General features: G+C 45.5%; 1 protein-coding gene across 2 annotated transcripts in view; it reads left to right on the top strand.

Annotated features, from left to right (window-relative positions):
• Window positions 1–18,951, top strand: part of CREB3L2 (cAMP responsive element binding protein 3 like 2) — a 118,758-nt gene that overhangs the window by 94,148 nt on the left and 5,659 nt on the right. For both annotated transcript variants that reach the window (XM_067747122.1, XM_067747123.1), the window contains exons 7-11: window positions 865–923; window positions 2,453–2,521; window positions 14,867–14,966; window positions 15,249–15,375; window positions 17,036–17,252. In XM_067747122.1, the coding sequence (XP_067603223.1) occupies window positions 865–923; window positions 2,453–2,521; window positions 14,867–14,966; window positions 15,249–15,375; window positions 17,036–17,252 (572 nt within the window). The remainder of the gene's footprint in view (window positions 1–864; window positions 924–2,452; window positions 2,522–14,866; window positions 14,967–15,248; window positions 15,376–17,035; window positions 17,253–18,951) is intronic.

Below are 18,951 nucleotides of genomic sequence, written 5' to 3'. Positions count from 1 at the left end.
CCTGTGGTGGGGACCAAGGCTTGCCCCTGTCTTCCCCCAGACCTCCCCATACATCTTCTGGTCAGTGGGCCTCCAGGTCGAGCGTGCACACTCTGTGGTGCCTAAGATGACCCATACAGGGGCGGGAAGAAAATATTAGAACTCCCATTTACACTTTGAAAAAATCTCAGCCTTTATAATTTGTTTTATTAGATACACAATATTTCCCTCTAGTAGGCATGTGTATAATTTATAAATGAATAAATATAAATGTATTATGGGTGCTTGCTTAATTTTTTTTCTTGATAGAGGTTTTCGATAAAAAATTCTGCAGACCACTGTTCTATACCTGGGTCCAGCAGTCTCCTAGTCCTAGGCCCCTACAGTGGGGATCAGGGGTGCAGAGGCCCTGGGGCATGGCTAGGGCGTGGGCAGAGCAGGAGGGAGGGGACAAAGAGAGAGGAAGGAAAGAGCTTAGAGTTAAAATTCTTCGTCCATGTGCAGAACCGCCAGGGAATTTTTATACGACTAACCCCAACTGGCTTGTATTATGTATTATAGTTGAGCCAACTAGGTCCACAGAATTGAAATCATTTATCTAAGACCATACAGATGGTTCGTGACCCACATGTTCCACTCTGACTCCTGGACCACTGTCCTTCTCACTGGGGGCCTAGTGTATTGGAAAGTAGATGAGAACATCAGCTGGTTGAAACCGGGGAGGACAGAAGAGGTGATTAGTAGATGAGCCAGTAGGTTAAACAAATGGGAAGTGGCCACAAAAGTGAGCAGGGCTTTTGTGATTTCTTTGCTCATGGCCTCTTGTCAATACTGGTTTACTGAGATAGCTGGAACATAATCCTTTTTTCTCCCCTTCCATTGCAGATTTCTGCCCAGGAAAGTAGGAGGAAGAAGAAGGAATACATGGACAGTTTGGAGAAAAAGTAAGCCTCCTGCCAAAGTGGTTGTGTGTATTGAGCAATTCATGTAGAGAAATGTAAGTGCGGGGGGGCCCTGCTTTCTATGAGAAGGGGGTTCAATTTCTTGGTCTGGACCCCGGCAAAGTCCGTTGGTTTATCAGCTATGTTTTGCCTGCCACCTAGTGGTTTTTAGAGGGGAAAGCTTATAGATCTGGCAGGTGATAAGAAGTACATTCAGTCTTAGTAGGCATTTGTACCGCACAGTTTCCAACCAAGGGTCCTTAAGTCCCTGAAGGCTTCCTTTCAAATAAGTACAAATGCTAACCTTCATGCATATTCCTGGACTCCTCAGAGGAGAGGCGCTAATTAATCAATTCCTGTTGGCCACACACCCTCGCACGCTAGAGAAAGCAACAGGGGATGAAGTAAGTAAAGCGGGTTGGCGTTCTCTTTTTTCTGTCCACTATAATTTGTGTTATAGGTGAGTGACTTTTCACAAAAACACTTGAAGGCATCTTGTGCTCTTCTGAATAGCCTGGAATATCAGGAGGGCTGTTAGAAAAACGTAAATTAAATACAATTTTGTATTAGCCCTAGAAAATAGTTCCCATCTGGCAAACTAATACCATTGGAATGAGTCCCGGGACCTAGAAATGAATCTTTATGTGTGTCTGGTGAGAAGAGCAGTTGGTGGATCCTGGCTGGTTCTTGAAGTTCCTACTGAAAGTCAGTGTTTCTTCTTCCTGATTTAGGTGTTGGTAATATAGCATTAAGCAGTCCCATTCTGTTTGTTATTGTCTGTAGGTATCCAGGGTCAAGATGTTTCGATGAAAATCTCTTTATCGCCTCTTTGGGGCATGCCTGCTCCGGCACCTGGATTCCTTGTCTTGAGGTCCCGGGTTCTTGTCCTTCACTCTCCCCCTGCCCCAAGCCCCTGGGCTTCCTGTCAGTCCTTCAGGTCAAGAGTACAGCCAGCAGCATCCAGACCCTGTAGCATAGAGGGAGAATTGTGATGGACATTGAGAGCCATAGGGGAGAGTCGAGAGAAATCAAGGTTGGAACACCCTAAAAGAAGTTTATGTTTTGTACCATCCCTATTCATTTTCCATTACTGAGGCACTGGTTACCCATCTCTCTCTCTCTTTTTTCTTTTGTCTACTCACCCTTTTCCCCAACTCAGGTTGGCCATGTTCTCTCCCACACCTCCCTAGAATAGCTACTTCCCTGTCTTTTTTTTTTTTTTTTTTTGGCGGTACGCGGGCCTCTCACTGTTGTGGCCTCTCCCCTTGTGGAGCACAGGCTCCGGATGCGCAGGCTCAGCAGCCATGGCTCACGGGCCCAGCCGCTCCGTGGCACGTGGGATCCTCCCGGACCGGGGCACGAACCCGCATCCCCCGCATCGGCAGGTGGACTCTCAACCATTGCGCCACCAGGGAAGCCCTTCCCTGTCTTTTTTCTCTCAACCCCACCTACCTCCATCCTAGCTGCTGGCTTAGTGTTTGCTCCCCTGATAAAAAACTAAGTTTATTTTTCTCTCTGTCTGTCCTCTGTAGGGTGGAGTCTTGTTCAACGGAGAACTCAGAGCTCCGGAAGAAGGTGGAGGTTCTGGAGAACACCAACAGGTGAGGGTCCCTGGCGTGAGGAACCGACACAACTGCCTGATGGAAGGTGGGGAAAGAGGGGGAGATCCAGGGCCAGAGCTGGGAGGAAAAGGGAGGAGATGACATTGAAAGGATAGTTGTGTCAGGAGGCTCAGGATGGTCGCACTTCTCTCACCTGTTCCTCCCGTGTGTGTGCGTGTGTGCACGCGCACACACACACACACACACACACACACACATGCACGTCCTTTACTTTTCCTAAAATACGTGGGATTGATGAAGAGGCTGATTCTGATAAGGGCTATGATGAGGGGGTTAAGGAAGAGGCTTGGAAAAGAATAAGGTCAATGAGTCCGATTCTCCTGAAAATGACATCAGACTTAAGAGGTGGACAAAGAGGGCCTGACCACTTTTTTGTCACCCAGCTTGAGTAATAAATGGTGTTTTTTAGTAAAAAAAATGGAGAGAAAACCAAGTTTGTTTTTTTAATTACTGTTTTTAAAAGTTAATTAATTAATTACATTTTAAGCCCATTTTGAAAAATAACTATAGGATAGTTCCTCTAGCACCTCCTGTGCCAGGTACTGTTTTCAGCACTTTATAGATATTAATTCATTTAACCTTCTGATGGCCCTATGAGCTGGTCCTATTACTATCCCCATTATATAAAGGAGGTCCTGAGACTCAGAAAGGTTAGGTGATTTGCCCAAGGTCACGCAGTAAATGCTAGAAGGCTGCATTTGGAGGCAGGCAATCTGGTCCTGGAGCCTCGATGTAGGAGAAGCATACTGAGCTTTACCCAGAGTCATACTCAAGAGAAAGGGGTTAAGGTATAGGGCTGAGAAATGGCGGTTGGGGAGTTTCATCGTGTGTGTGTGTGTGTGTGTGTGTGTGTGTGTGAGCACGCTCACGGAGCCTGCCTATGCTTTGAAAATTAAAGTGTTCATTAGTCAAGGGATCCTGTTGCCCTTAGTTGTTATAGATCTGACAATCAGACAAGCAGAGAAAAATTGACTTTTAGGTAAGCAAAATTTTAATTCATCATTTTAAGGCTTAGCACTAATGCCTAGTAACAATTTTGCAAATGTTAAGGGATCAGGGTAAATCTATTTGCGTGTCATTTCAATTTGGCTCCCATTTCCTAAATCTTCATGGTCTGCTGCTCAAACAGCAGGCTAATCTAGTCATAAGGTAAAAATACCATCAGTAGGAAAAGTGGACATTGTGACCCCGCTGGGTTTCCCTGCATTTCTGGGAATGTGTGGTCATATAGCAAGTCAAGGGCAATCACCTCTAGTGCTCTGTGGACAAACAACAGAAGTAAGTAAATGCCACCAGCTCCATGTGGTATCACCTTGATCCCCTGAGGCAAAGGAGCTGGTTTCCAGTACGACTTCAGGTTTCCGGTTTCATGGTTGCCTTTGGCCATTAGTCTCCTGAGGCTTCCTCTCTTCTTATCTCCACCTTTACTCCTGCCAGAGTGGTTCTCAGGGTCCTGAACCCCACCAGCGTCTGTATCCATCTTGTTAGCATCCTGAGCTGATAGTGTTCCCACCCCCCTGTCCTAGCACTTTTTGTTGCAGAAGTCCTGTGTTCATGAATGAGACAAATCCATGTCATGAATTGGTGAACAGGGGAAGAGGAATCCGTCCAACATAACCTTGGAGTTTGGTCCAGGTTGGGTCTAGTCTAGGGGTTCTGGGTGTCATGTCTACCCACAGCCACACGGGGGCAGCAGAGGCACAAAGAGCAGTGGGTGCTTGCGATGAGACGGCGTCGTCGCTGCCACCTTTCCTGGGAAAAAGGGTCTCTCCACCCCTCTCCAGGCTGACCCTGCTCTATCATATTTTTCTAAACTTAAAAAGAAAAAAACCCACACATGTAATATATGCCCATTGTATAAAAAATTAGAAAATACAGTTTAAAAAGGGAAAAAAATTACAGTCTTTTCACCTAGAGAGATGTTTACATTTTGGAATATTTTATGTATATGTATTTATATTGTACATCCTCCTCTGTTAAGAGCCTTTTCCATTTAACAAAAAACACTGGGTATATATTTTCATTTCAGTAAATCTATTTCTACAGAATCCTATTTCTTTCAGATTTTGATAAAGAGCTGTTATCTGAGGAGCACTGACATAAAGCACATCTGATTCTATGTAACAGCAGTCCGTGTTTTGCAGTTGTTTTTTATGTTTTGCGATAATGGCCACAGCCTTTTTATTATGCTATTGGTTATTGTGCAATATGAGTTGTGGGAGCATATGCATATTGGAGCTTGGGGTCGGCATATCTGGCGTTCTTCCCTGAGAGCCAGCGGTGGTTTTCCTTCTGTTTTCTTCACTGACTGTGGAAGGTTTTCCCAGCCATTCAGCCTGCTGGAACCCCGACTGAGAAAACCATCTATCTTATGCCACTGGTGCTCTGCTTGTCCCTGGACTGTAGGAGCCTCCACTGTGGTTCCCCCAGAGGCCCAAGTGCCGTCTCTTCCCTCTTCCAAACTTACCTCTCCTGGTAGACAACCTTTTATGGTGGAAACGGTTGCTAGTTGATTAACCTGCAGTCTTCCCACGGGCAGTCTGATGAGGGAGTTCCTAGAGTCATAATCTCTCAGTCCAGCAGCTTTTAATATGCTGTGGCTTGAGAAGTCAGGGAAGAAAAACAGAGCCGCTCTTGTTCACACAAGGAAGGGCCTTCCTTGCCCCTGACCTCCTCTTCTCCCTTCTTCTTCTGTTCCTGCCAAGGGCTTCCCCTCGCCAGAGGACACTGCGGTAGCCAGAGTGACTGTAACATGAACCGTGGCAATCTCTTGCCCTAAACCAGTCAGGAGGGGTTGGTGTTTTGGGCCCGTGGTAAGGGGAGGTTTTCAGACCCTTTATTCGTCACACCATGTGAGTGACCCAGTGTTTGAACTAAGTACAGGGTAGGGCCCAGTGAACACACACCTGTGTTTGTGTCCTGTTCGTGCTTCTTGTATTAGCGTCCTTTGGAGGTAGCTGGGCAGAGGTAGAAATGGCTGTGAGAAGTGGACAGGACCCTGGGTCACCAGAAGTGGGGTGGGAGACCTTGTGTGCCGTTGTTTCATTTGGCACGATGTGGCGGGAAAGGCGAGTGGGTACGTGGACCAAAATAAAGACAAATTATACCTCTTTACATTTTACCGCTTCTGTGCTCCCCCCACGAGGGACTTTCCATCTGTCCAGATGAGAACGAGCCCTCAGATTCCAAGTCAATCCCAGCTCTTCGGTTAGTACTCGCCTCAGCAGCAGCCAATTAGCATATGCTCTTGGCTTCTAGGCAAAAAAAGCCCCTTTTATCTGAGCTCCGGAAGCTGGAAGAGGATGGAGACAGGAGATGAGACTTCTGCAGCCTTACCCCAGGAGCCTAAGAGCAGCCGAAGCAGTGGGAAGGCACCTTCACACTTCCTTGCTAAGGCGATCCGCGAATCGCATGCCACCAGGAAATGTGTGAGCGGAGAGCGAGTGGTCTCCCAGGGGGCCCTGCTTCCTGTGCTCAATCAGGATATACATTTGCACTTGCAAAGTCCAGGCGAGGCCGTGTGTGGCGCCAGAGGGTCTTCCTGGCCGCCATTCCTTGCTTATCATTCGCCTCTCCGAGCTGCATGTCTCATTCTTGAGAGACCCTGTCTTTCCCCCACTTTCTAGCCTTTTCTTCTGCCCAAGTGATGCACATCTACTGCCCAGCCCATCCATTTGAGGTGTTTGTGGCCCAGTTTGCTCCGTTCATTTTTAATTTTGCCCTCGTGCTGTTGGCTATAAGGCCGTGAGCCACTATCCCTCTCCTCAGCCCTGATTTGTAGACTTAAAGGAGCTTAGACTTGAAATGTACTTTAGACATCTCATTTAACTGTTAATCACTTCCTTTTACAGAAGCGGAAACTGAGGGCTGATGAGGTTAAGATCATCCATTTAGAGGTAGGACAGGGACTAGAAGTCAGCCACTTACTTTCTCAACTGGACCTGACCTCGGTCTCTTTTGCCGCTGTTGTGCTCTCTCTCCAAGGATCGCTGCCTTTCCCAGCACGGGGTCAACCATAGTTCCAAACAAGAGGGCCCACCTTGGGATCTGTGTTTTAGGGGGCCCTGCTCTAGCTTCCCCTGAGCCACGCCCCTCCCCATGGGATGAGAAGTCAGCAGGAACAAGGTGATATATCTGTCTGGAGCTCTAACCTGGCCTTGGAGGGAGCTCGACATAGCAGGTGTCGGAGGTGCCCTTGGGCAGTGTTTGCCTGGCTTGGGGTAGGTGGGGTGAGGAGAAACCTTAGGATGTGTGACATGTATGGGATGTGGGCCTCGTTGGTATTCTTTCTCCGAACCTCACAGAAGGTGAGGGATGTGCTTGTCCTGTCTGTGTTGTTATCAGAAACAAGAATTCATTAGTGTTCCTCTTTGACCTTCCTCTTAGCTATAGTCCTCCTCTCTGTCTCTACTTTTCTTGTTCTTTAAAATCTACATATGGGGCTTCCCTGGTGGCGCAGTGGTTGGGAGTCCGCCTGCCGATGCAGGGGACGTGGGTTCGTGCCCCGGTCCGGGAAGATCCCACATGCCGCGGAGCGGCTGGGCCCGTGAGCCATGGCCGCTGAGCCTGCACGTCCGGAGCCTGTGCTCCACAACGGGAGAGGCCACAACAGTGAGAGGCCCGCGTACCGCAAAAAAAAAAAAAAAAAAAAAAAAAAAACCTACATATGATTCCTGATGGAGGTCTTTCCAGCCAAGCCCACTGGGCTCTGACTGTGCTCTCCTCATTTGTTTGTTTAGACGCACAGTTGCGTCCATTTGCACCAGTTTTGTCTGTCAGCTTCCTCCTCACTGTTGTGTCTTCCACATGTGAAGTCTTCTCTTCGACTGACTGTAATCAGCTGGTCCCTCTTTCCTGCTGTGCACAGAGAGGCTGTTAGAGTGCTCAGGAATGACCCACGTCCAGGAATGACCCTCTGTAGACCTTTGTGTTGGTTTAACTCACTTTTCATTTCTCCATTATCTCTAACTTCTAGTTGTGGGAAGAGTATAAGCTTTCTTTTCAGTTGAAAATATTACAAACTTCAAAGGATTGTTGGATACTAGACTAAGTTTCCCAGAGAGTTTACAAAGGCATTTTAGTAGGATTCCATGGTAAAGTTAGACATTCCTCAGCCCCAGAAAACATTCTAGAACTCTCTCTTTCTTGTGTTCCTGGGTGAGTAGGTGATAGAATATTTCAGAAGTGCCCTCTGGTCCCTGAAAAATAAACCTCCTTATAATGTGGCAATTACACAGTAAGAGAAAGGACATAATTTGTATTTTTAAAAATTTAGGCCAGAGCCCCATGAACAACTTTCAAAACTTAAGTGAAAGATCATAAATAAATGAGTATTTATTCAAAGTTTAGAATTTTAGCAGAATGTAATTATCTTTTGTATAAGAGTTTGCACTTTAGTATTTAAAAGTCTTTGAGGTAGTTCGAGTCTCCTTAAATATTGTTATGCAATGTTTTGAATTATTATTAACATTATATCCTACCACCTCCCCACCCTCTGCCTGAGGATTTTGAGGTAGATGTTTTAGCTTTTTTTTTTTTTTTAATTTTATTTATTTATTTGTTTATTTGGCTGCGTTGGGTCTTTGTTGCTGTGCGCGGCCTTTCTCTAGTTGCGGTGAGCGGAGGCTACTCTTCGTTGCGGTGCACGGGTTTCTCATTGCGGTGGCTTCTCTTGTTGCGGAGCACGGGCTCTAGGCACGTGGGCTTCAGTAGTTGTGGCTCACGGGCTCAGTTGTTGTGGCTCACAGGCTCAGTAGTTGTGGCTCACGGGCTCTAGAGTGCAGGCTCAGTAGTTGTGGCACATGGGCTTAGTTGCTCCGGGCATGTGGCATCTTCCCGGACCAGGGCTCGAACCCGTGTCCCCTGCATTGGCAGGTGGACTCTTAACCACTGCACCACCAGGAAAGTCCCTGTTTTTGCTTTTTGACACCTCTCTCCTAACCCTCCGATCTTGTACACTAATTCTAGAAGACTGGGGTGGGTGGGGAGGGATTCAGGTGGGGTTTTGGTTCAAAAGGACATGGATGTCTGCCTCTTCCATCATGAAGCCACCTAATGTTCACTCATATAATTTTTTTGCATGTGTGCACTAGATAAGTAGCACTTAGACTTTTTTGATCATATTGTTTTACATGTTGTGTAGTGACCCAGACACACCACACGTACATATACATCACATTCATAACTAATATGAATGTTTCACCAATGAATACTTATTTACTATGTGTGATGCCCTCAGATATTGTGTGTTCTATTTGATTCTGTTTAATTAAATACACCAGTCACACCCCAGCTGTTTTCACAACCCACGAATGGTTCATGATTTGGAATTTAGAACTTACTGCTTTAAGTAGTTGCATAAGTAAAAAAAAGTTGCTTCATTCCTGTGGGAGGCTGAGTCCCCCAGAGGGTGGTGTACTTACGCACACAAATGTGCACACATGCCTTACAGCCCAGCTAGGTCCATTTCTGAGTAAGGTGTGTTACAGTATTTGGTGGCAATTGTGTTTATGGAGAGGACCTGGTTGAAGCTCCTGGCACAGCAAGTAATTGGGAACCACCAGTTTATTATTTTTCCTGGGTCCTAGTTTCTGACGCCAGTGGGAAATTAGGTACTAGAATGTTCAAAGTATAAGATGCAGTAACTGTATCACTAGCTTGTTCTCTCTCGCTCCCTCCCCACACCAACCCCTGCTGTTTCCCTTAAATAACAGAAACATAAGAAAACAAAATTAAACCAAATACAAGAAAACACACGAGGCTGTTGATGCATTTCCCAGTTTTTATAAGATTGTGTCTCACACTGTCGGCTACTTGAATGTTTTGCCCAATTTCCTTTGATATGCCTCCCAAGATACAGGGTGATGCTTTATTTTGGGCAAGGCTGGCAGCTGCCTCTAACTGCTCTTTTACTAGGAGCTGTGTGAGGACAGCCATAAGGTTTATTTTTACATCTCACCACAGGACAAAATCCACATTTTCAATCAAGTGTTGGACCCTCCAATTTAACAAATTGTGAAAAATGTCTTGGCCCAGATAAACGGCTCTCTAAATTAAGACCTTGCTCCCGGAAGCCCAAGAATTCATTAAGCCATAATTAGCCATGATCACTGATGATTTAACATACAGTAATAAAGGAGAAGTTTAAACTGAGTTCTGAACGTACTGTTGGAAAGAGAGTCTGTCCTATGATTGACTTTTTATAGCTTTAGTTTTAAAATAATTCTTCCATTTCATCTGTTGGCTGCCTTTTCTCCAGCCGGCCCTTTATGCAAACAGGGTAACAGCTGTCATCCAAGCTCCCAATGCTTCATGCCGTGGCATCTATCCCAATGGCATCAGGGAAGGTACCACATCATCTCAGACCAACATATCAGTTGTGAGATTCCAGGCTTTCCTGTAAAGAGACTCATCTGTCATCAGTGGAAAGAAATAGCAAGCACTCTGCAAAGGTGTATTTGTTTCAGCAAACCCAGAGTACCCCAGAAGGGGATTCTCTCATTATTCTGTTAGCTGGTGAGGTCAAGAGAATTAACTTTGACTAAGTGCCTGAACTCAGGACTTAAGGAAAGTGATTAAAAACCATGGTACTGAGATCTAAATTCAGGTTTCTCTTCCTGGGAGCTTATCGCCGTGTTCTGGCGAATATTACTGACTTAGTAATCCTAAAGCCATCTCATCAGCTCTGTTGGTGTCCAGTGGAGGGACAGGTCTTATAGCTTCCAGTTTCCTAAACAAAGCTCAGGTTTGACTTCCTGACACTTGACGTGGGCTAAGAAATACCTCTTATTCCTTCATCCATCATTTGCATTTTATTTTGGTATATCCAGAGATCTGCCAGGAAATGTTTATTTTACCCTATTGCTTTTATTTGTATCAGATCACTGAAACTTTGTTAGTATATATCTCACTGCCATCAGATTCACTGTGGCCCTTCTGTTGCAGTTTGGTCACTGTAATCTTTTCTTATTTAATGGTGGACACATCTCTTGGTTGTGCTGTTGTCAATGTGATGCTTTTTTTTTTTTTTTTTTTTTTGGCCGTACTGCACGGCTTGCAGGATCTTAGTTCCCCGACCAGGGATCAAACCCGGGCCTCGGCAGTGAAAGCACCAAGTCCTAACCACTGGACCACCAGGGAATTCCCTCAATAAGATGTTAATGTCACTGGATTTAAGAAAAATCTACTTAACTAAGAAATCTTTTGATCATGAATTTTATTAGGTTATAGGTTTGGGTACCATGGTGCGCTGAATTGGAAAGTACGTGAGCTATGGAGTCAGATAGGTTTGGGTTTACATCTTAGGTCTTCTAGTTACTGGTTACATGTCTTTGAAAACTTTACATAGTATCTCAGTATATGAAGTTCTAGAACTCAGCCAGTGGACACTCAATCACTGATAATTTTCTTTCCTTATGACAAAAATGAGTGTTTCAGGACTTCCCTGGTGGCGCAATGGTTGAGAGTCCGCCTGCCGATGCAGGGGACACGGGTTCGTGCCCCGGTCCGGGAAGATCCCACATGCCGCAGAGTGGCTGGGCCCATGAGCCATGGCCGCTGAGCCTGCGTGTCCCAAGCCTGTGCTCCACAACGGGAGAGGCCACAACAGTGAGAGGCCCGCGTACCGCAAAAAAGAAAGAAAAAAAGAATGTTTCTGTTTTATGAATGTCTATGAATTTCCCAAACTTTATCACATCATGGAAATCTATTTAGATATTGGGGAATGGATGAGTTAACCTGCTTTCCTTGGGTGAAATCTCTCTGTTGCTGATGGATGGGGCCTTCAGAGTGTCATCATTCCCATGAGTTCACCTTTGCTAATCCGAGTAGGAGAAGCAGCAGCAAACAGCGCATTATAAATCACTGTTGCTTTCCACCAGAATTTCAAACTGAAAAATCTATTTTGAACTACATGTTTGCTCATCTTAAAGAGTTGGATTATAAACTGTTAGAAATCAGGGGCCATTAAACAAACATTTTCATTTGCAGTGGATTCAGAATATAATTGTCTTTGAGTTTGGAAAGGATGTGCTGATGAATGCCAAGTAAAGCGCCACACCACTAGTAAAGATACAGCCCTTACTGCTCGCCCAGCCAGACTTAGATGGTCCTTCTTCCAAACTGATAGCACTTTACACCTATAGCTGAGGTTCCCAACTTGAGCCTAAGGCATTATACCATTGGGGTTTAGGTGTGTCTGGCCTGTCAGAGGTCTGTCTTCAGAACAGACTGTGGAGCCTCCTGGGAGACTGTTCATCCTAGGGAAGGGGTCCCAGGCCTCGTGATCACAATCAGAAATTGGAAGGGAGGAGTGATTCCGAGTATTGTGTGGAATTGGTTTTCTCAGTGGTTCATGCTCTGAGGACTGGACAAAGGGCAGGGATTGGGCAGGGAGGAGGTGCAGGAAGGTTGTGGGTAAATGGGGACTGTTGGTAAAAATGGAAATGGCGATTTTGCTTTAAAAACACCTTAAGAGTTTGGAGCAAAAGTAAATGGCTGTGGTAACATCTGGAAATCTGCTGTCTAACGGAAGCCTGGTTAGAGGAATGTCCTCCACCAGCTCTTCCATGCACAGAGCACAGCTGAGCTTCAACACCTTGGAGCTGCCAGCGCAGGCAGCAGGGTGCCCCATGGGAGTTGAGGTGCCCATCAGAAGTGGCAGCCAGCATTACAGACGTGGCTCTTCCGCAGGCCACCAAGGAAACAGCGAGGCCCCTTTCTGTAGTTTAGCTGGTAACAAAGACCCTGTTGATTGGCACCACAGGAGGAGGCCAGAATATGAGAGAAAAGGTTTGTGCCACACGGTCAAGCGTAGCTCTTATCTATGGCTCGCCTGTGTATCTTCCCCACGAGTTCCAGAGATACAGCAGGGAGAACCCAAAGAGGGCTTTGGGGCTGGCATTACAGGATGTTGTCAATAAAATGTGTGCCACTGCCCGCTAGATCTCAGCTCTGCCAGAAGGAACGCTCACCCAGGAAGTGGGTCTGTCACTCAGCTCTTAGCTTTGAAAAGGCAGCCGTGCAAGCCAGTAAGAATGGGGTGCTCTTGGGAGGTCCTGGGAGAAGAAAGTGTGATGGGGAAAAACACTCGCTGCATCATACGATCATTTAACTGCAAACTTCTAATTTTTTTCCATCTTTACTGAGGTGTAATCAACAAGTAAAATTGTGAGATATTTAAAGTGTGCAACGTGATGATTTGATACATGTATACGTTGTGAAAGGATTCTTCACATCAAGTTAATGACCTATTTACCTTATTTTTATTTTTTGGTAAACACATTTAAGTTCTACGCTCTTAGCAAATTTCAATTATATGGTACAGTTTTATCACCTAGAGTCACCATATGTTACACTAGATCCTCAGACCTTATTCATCTTATGGCTGAAAGTTTGCACCCTTTTACCAACCTGTCCCTATTTCCCCACCCCCAGCTCCTAGCAACCGCTTGTCGACTATTTCTATGAGTTCAACTTTTTTTTTTTAAAGATTCCATGTGTCAGTGATACCACGTGGTATTTATCTTTCTTTGTCTGGCTTATTTCACTTCGCATGATGCCCTCCAGGTTGATCCATGTTGTCACAAACGACACAATTTCCTAAAGTAGAATTTATAGTAATCATGCTATCGGTATTTCTCAGCCTTGAGTAACTCACAAAACTCTTTTAAAGAACGTGTTGCTTGAATGTACAGAAACATCAACCAGTCTATACTACTTGTGATTATGCTTCTAGATAACCATAAAGCAAGAAAACATACAGCTAAGTACTAAAAAGACCGCCATATTAATAGAATTTAACGATATGAAATAATGGGATGAATGATTTTGTTTTGCTTAAATTAAAACCATTGTACAAGGTAAAAATACGGTGTAGATGGGACCACATGGGGTCACTGAGTTCAGAGAGCCTTCTCTGTACGTGCTGTGGACTCCAATTCTGCCTCTGCTCTTATCCATTGAACTGCTAAAAGCAATAGTCTTACTGCCAACCTGTCCTTAGTTGGCTTAAACCTGAGAGAACTTGTTTCACTGGTACTGGTCACAGGGGAAGCTGCAAACTTGGGAAAACCTGCATGTCCTTCCAGCACTGGGAAGCTGTTCAGGAGATGGGCTGTGGTGGAGGCAAGTTATCTGCCAAAGCCCAGAATTCTTCTGCAAATGAGTGATTTGCTTTTCAGTGTTTTTCAGTGAACTTGTCTGACTTTCTAATGTTCCATCACAGCATGAATTTTCTGAAAATCTTTGAGACCCAAGAAAAAAGCATCTGCTTGTAAAACCTCTCCACCTTGCCGAGTGCATTGGGCTTGGAGAGGAGGGATGGGGGCGAGGGGCAGTCTCTGCTCTTTTTGCTGCTCACGCAGAATTCATCCCCGAGGCTCTAATTCAGGCGTGTGTGCTGTGAGATCCTTTTCTATGGCTGCACTGTTCAGAATTTGCAAAGAAATTCACCATCTGCTCCTCCTGTGACCTGATGTCACACAGAGCAGAACATACTATTCTCATCCTCAAACCCTTCCCTTGCACGGGTGTGCACAGCTGTCCACTTTTAGGGATAGAACAACTCTCTTTTGCTCCTGTTCTGTGTATTTTCCTGGAGGAACATCAGAGGACGGCTTCCAAGATCCTGGCTCTGAAGGTGTGTCCAGCTGAGCAGGCTTCTTTGCTCCTGATTCATATTTGGGCTTCATTTCTGCCTATGGAGGTGCTGTGAGCCTTCAAGTGCCACAGGCTTGAGGTGCTCATGGCTGTTTGCCTCCCCGCCATTCTTGCCTTCCTCTCCGTCTCTCTCCCTCTCTTCAGATCTGCCATCTGAGCATCGGCTGCTCAGAGATGTTGCTACCACCTCCTGTCACAGCCGTCTCCTCTGGCCACCCCTCCACGTGTTCTCTGCCCGGCATCTTCTTCTTCATGCTTTTCTCCTTTCTTGTGTCTTCTTCAATGTTTCTCTTCTCTTGGTTGAACGAATTCTCCTTGGTTCACCATCACCAGCCAATTTTTACTTATTTTTTTTCTCAATGGCTGACAAACAAATCCCGGGATTATCAGGGATGATTTGGGGCATAGAGATGACTGTTACTCAGAACAGCACAGAATGGACAAGCTGCTCACGTGGGCGGATCCTGAGCCCCGTAAGCTCTATGACTCTGGTGCTGGAAGACAGTGGCGTATGTGTCTTCACCAGAGGAACCTTTTTCTCGGTACTGTGTTCAAATTCAGACACAAAGCCATAGACACTTCCCTGGAGCCTGGGGCAGAGATCACCCACAAGCATTCTTTTGTCTCTCAGACGCCCTTCTTGGCTTTGATTTGTTGTGTTTGCAGAACTCTCCTGCAGCAGCTGCAGAAGCTTCAGACTTTGGTGATGGGCAAGGTTTCTCGCACCTGCAAGCTGGCTGGCACACAGACTGGCACCTGCCTCATGGTGAGTTTCCTGAAGGGACAACACCGTTACTGCCCAGGCCCACTCCCCAATCTCCAGTCTCTCCCCAGCTTGCCACGTCCAAGTGCTGGGGTGTTCGAGGGACCACACAGCTCACCCCGAGGCTGTCTCTCCACTATGATGTGACGGTGATGGACTGCGTACGATCTGCTGGCCTGATGGAGGGGAGCTGTCTTTATGGACCTCCCAGGTGTTGCAGGTGTAAAGGTTTGCTCTGTGGATCTCGGAATTGACGGCTCTCCACTTTCTCTCCTCGTCCTGCAGGTTGTTGTGTTATGCTTTGCCGTTGCATTCGGCACCTTCTTTCAGGGCTATGGGCCCTATCCTTCTGCCACCAAGATGGCCCTGCCCAGCCAGCATTCCATGCAGGAGCCCTACACAGCCTCCATTGGTAAGACAGCACTCAGCAACTTGGGAGGTGGCTTGTTTCTTTTCTCTTTCATTTCTCAAAGCTTGACTTACTGAAAGAAGTCTTATCTGAGAGTCTGATTTTTTTTTTTTTAGATGGGAGGACTTTACTGAACCACTTGGTTTAGAATAGCTATATGATAAACGTCCCTGGGTACAGAGCAGTGGTCTCAAAATCATTTATCCATAAAAATGCATATATATCCGTTCCTTGGGAGAAGGCAATTCAATATCACTGTTCCCTCTCCCCCATAAAAAACATTCATTGAATAGGCCCACACAAGCATCTGCCCCCGAATTAGTTACTCTGCAGTTAACTGTCATCGCTGTGACCGCCAAGACATTGCAGGAAGTGTTCTTGGCTTCTGTTTCCATATGAAAGTCTAATTTCTAAGAACTGGTAAAAGTGTAGCTTCTCCACTGAAGGGAGGAAGAGAGCCATGGGGGTGTCTGGCGCCCAGGCTGCTGGGTCTCCCCTTGTGGCACTCACCCACTGGGCTGAGACACCCCTTGGAGTTCTCTAGAGCTCAGCAGAGCACAGTTTGCAAACTACTGCTGTAGACTGTGTTCCCTGGCAAATTCTGATGTCTTCTTTTTGAGTTCTGATAAGGGGGAGGGATGCGCATTTGGGGGGAAGGAGTGGGGAGAACGTTAAGTTTCCCATGACATTTTCAAGGAATTCAACTCAGTGGAATTGTATGCGACCATAGTAAGCATCTGTAAAATGAAATTAAAGAATCAGCCTGTCTTACAAAATATTATGCCTAAGATTTAGAAAATTTGGAGAATCAGGTGTCAGAAGTGAATGATCTCTTTTAAGTATGTAGGAAATAAAGAGGTGATATGTAGGGATCATAAAATAGATACACTAGTAAGAACAAGGGTGGAATTAGGGGGTACTGGATTTGGGGGGTAGGCATAATTTTGTGGTTCTGAAAGATCTGTGGTCTTTGCGAGGTAGGTGTATCCCTGCCAGATATATGACAGAAAGGCTAAGATTTCAACCAAATAATTGCAGTGGTCTCCCGGGAAATTCTTTTTCCCTAAGGGAATGTATCTCTAAATTTGATTGGAAGCCAATGGGAGCATAGTTTCTCTGTTGTAGAAAATTGCTACGAGCCATCTAGCTATGCAACTATCCTATAAAACAAAAGAGAATGTTTCCGTTGTTTGATTTGTGACTTTGGCTGTGTGTCTTCTCTCCAGTTTTAAATGAAAACACAGTTTTCTGCCCTCTTACCTTCTCCCTCTGCAAAACCTACTCACTGGGAATGCTTATTTTAGCTGCGTCTGGACATCGCCAAGTATTTGACTCCTATTGTCCACAAATTGTTTCCCCCAGATGGTTGGGGGTGGGGCATGGAGGGGAGTTTTGTTTTCAAAGCAGTGGGGTGGCAGTATGCTTCCTGTTTATTTGCTTTTCTATTGTTCTTCCAGACTTTTTATAATTGGTATCATTTTTCAATGCACAAAACTCTGAAATCCTGAAGCCTTTATAGGAAGCCAACTCCAGTTGGCACCCTGTGTCCTGGGCAACAAGAACCCATGAGTTGTCATCTGCTCCCAGCCCTGGGCATCGAGTGAGGGGATATGATGTACCCCTGTGGTCTCTCGTAACACCTGTGTCTTTGCTTTGTTCTCAGTGAGATCCAGGAACCTGCTGATCTATGAGGAACATTCTCCCCTGGAGGAGCCATCCAGTTCGGCCTCGGCTGGGGAGCTTGGGCGCTGGGACAGAGGTTCCTCCCTGCTCAGGGCATCAGGGCTGGAGTCCAGGCCTGACGTGGATCTTCCCCGTTTCATTATATCAAATGAGACCAGCCTGGAGAAATCAGTGCTGTTGGAGCTGCAGCAGCACTTGTGAGTCAAATAGATACAGATTCACCTCCTCTGAGGCACCGACGATGGGTTATGCGTCAGCAACGTGCAGTGTGGGGTGTAGACTTTCCCACTGGCCTAGTCGTACCTTTGGCTTTTTCAAGACCTATTTCCAGCACCCGGACTCTGGAGAGACTATTGCTTGTGAACAGCTGCCCCTAGCAGAGATTGGGGAAGAGACCTGGTGTGAGCTGGCCCCGTGGCTGCTGCGCCACTGGGGAGCTGGCAGTGGTGGCTCCAAGAGTCGGGGGAAAGGGCTTGACTCCCTTCCTCCCTCAAAGCCTCACAAGTAAACATACAGTCCAGTAACAGCAGCGTACTCGCTATGCAAATGCAGCCTCAAGGCTTTCCCCAGCTTCCTTCCAACTACAGATACATATATGTCATGCAATATGTCAGTATGTAGTTTATGATTTATGTGTAAATAAACATGCCTTAATTATTTAGTTATAATTACATGTTAATATTGAAGGACACTTCGAGAGGCACTATGCCTGTATGTGTTTCCATATTGAAAATAACATACATTTGTCTCCAATTCTCCATGAGGTGTTTCCTTTAGATAGTTATGAGGAACAGTCCTTGTGTAAACACAAAGGCTTGTACAACTGCTGGGCTTGTTGTCACGCTGGGGAGATACCTGGCTACACCAAATGGCACGGGAAGGAGCGTCTGCGTCCAATCCTGGTTATACATGGTGTGGTTCGTGGTCTAGCTGAACTCTGCCTCTGTGCCTCCCAGAAATGATGCTATTCCAATGCAAGTGGGAAAGACTTTGTTTCAGATTCTTCAGTTTTCTTCCCCTAATGTTGCAGGGGAAAGTTTGTAATTATATATACTACTATATGTTTACATGATATTATACATGCATTTAGTGCTTTATTATTTATTATTATTATTTATAGCGCTTACTATTTCAAGCACTATGTAAATATGACATATACAGTAAATCCTTTGAAATACTTGAAGAGGTTAGACATTATTATTATTATTATTCCTATTTTAGCAAATTGTAGAGCTGCCACTAGGAGCAGAGAAGAATCAGCTGCTCAACTACTTGACTCATGACACAAATCTTCTCTCCTCTTGTCTCAGCTATTCAAGGCCCCATTGAAATCCCTCTTGTTCTGGGATGTCTTCCTGATACCAGAGCCCTCATAGCCCTCCTCTGAATGCCTAGAGTCTTTCTAGGCTGTTACATAATTTAATAATGTATTTATTTTCTGTTATATATTTACTGTTATTTCAAGTTAGTTTGGGTTTTTTTTTTTTTTAGTCTTTATCTAGAATCTTTTAATCTCTATAAAGATTTCATCTTTATCTAGATTATTTTAAAAAATATTTATTCTAGACCAAGGATTGGTCTTTATCCTTTTATTTTCTCCCTCCTAGAGTTTAGCATAGGGGTGACTAACCATCCTCAAGAAATACAGTCGTTTAAAGCAATGTACAACAAATCAGTATCAAACTGCCATGTTTATCCTCTGGGCTGGAATGTCTGCTTTGGCATGAGGCTAGAGGCAGGAATGCGGATGACGGATAGGCTGGTAGCGGAAGACTTCGGGAACAGGGGAGAGGACGAGAAGCATGCTTGGGCCAGCCTGCAGAGTCGCAGTCATAGAATGATTGTGTCATCCTACCGAGCTTGAGGTAATTGGTAGTAAGACCTCTTTTTCCTTCT

The sequence above is a fragment of the Pseudorca crassidens genome, chromosome 8 (assembly GCF_039906515.1).
Source record: "Pseudorca crassidens isolate mPseCra1 chromosome 8, mPseCra1.hap1, whole genome shotgun sequence".
In the NCBI taxonomy this organism is placed as follows: domain Eukaryota; kingdom Metazoa; phylum Chordata; class Mammalia; order Artiodactyla; family Delphinidae; genus Pseudorca; species Pseudorca crassidens.
This window is presented reverse-complemented; position numbering and strand designations above follow the sequence as displayed.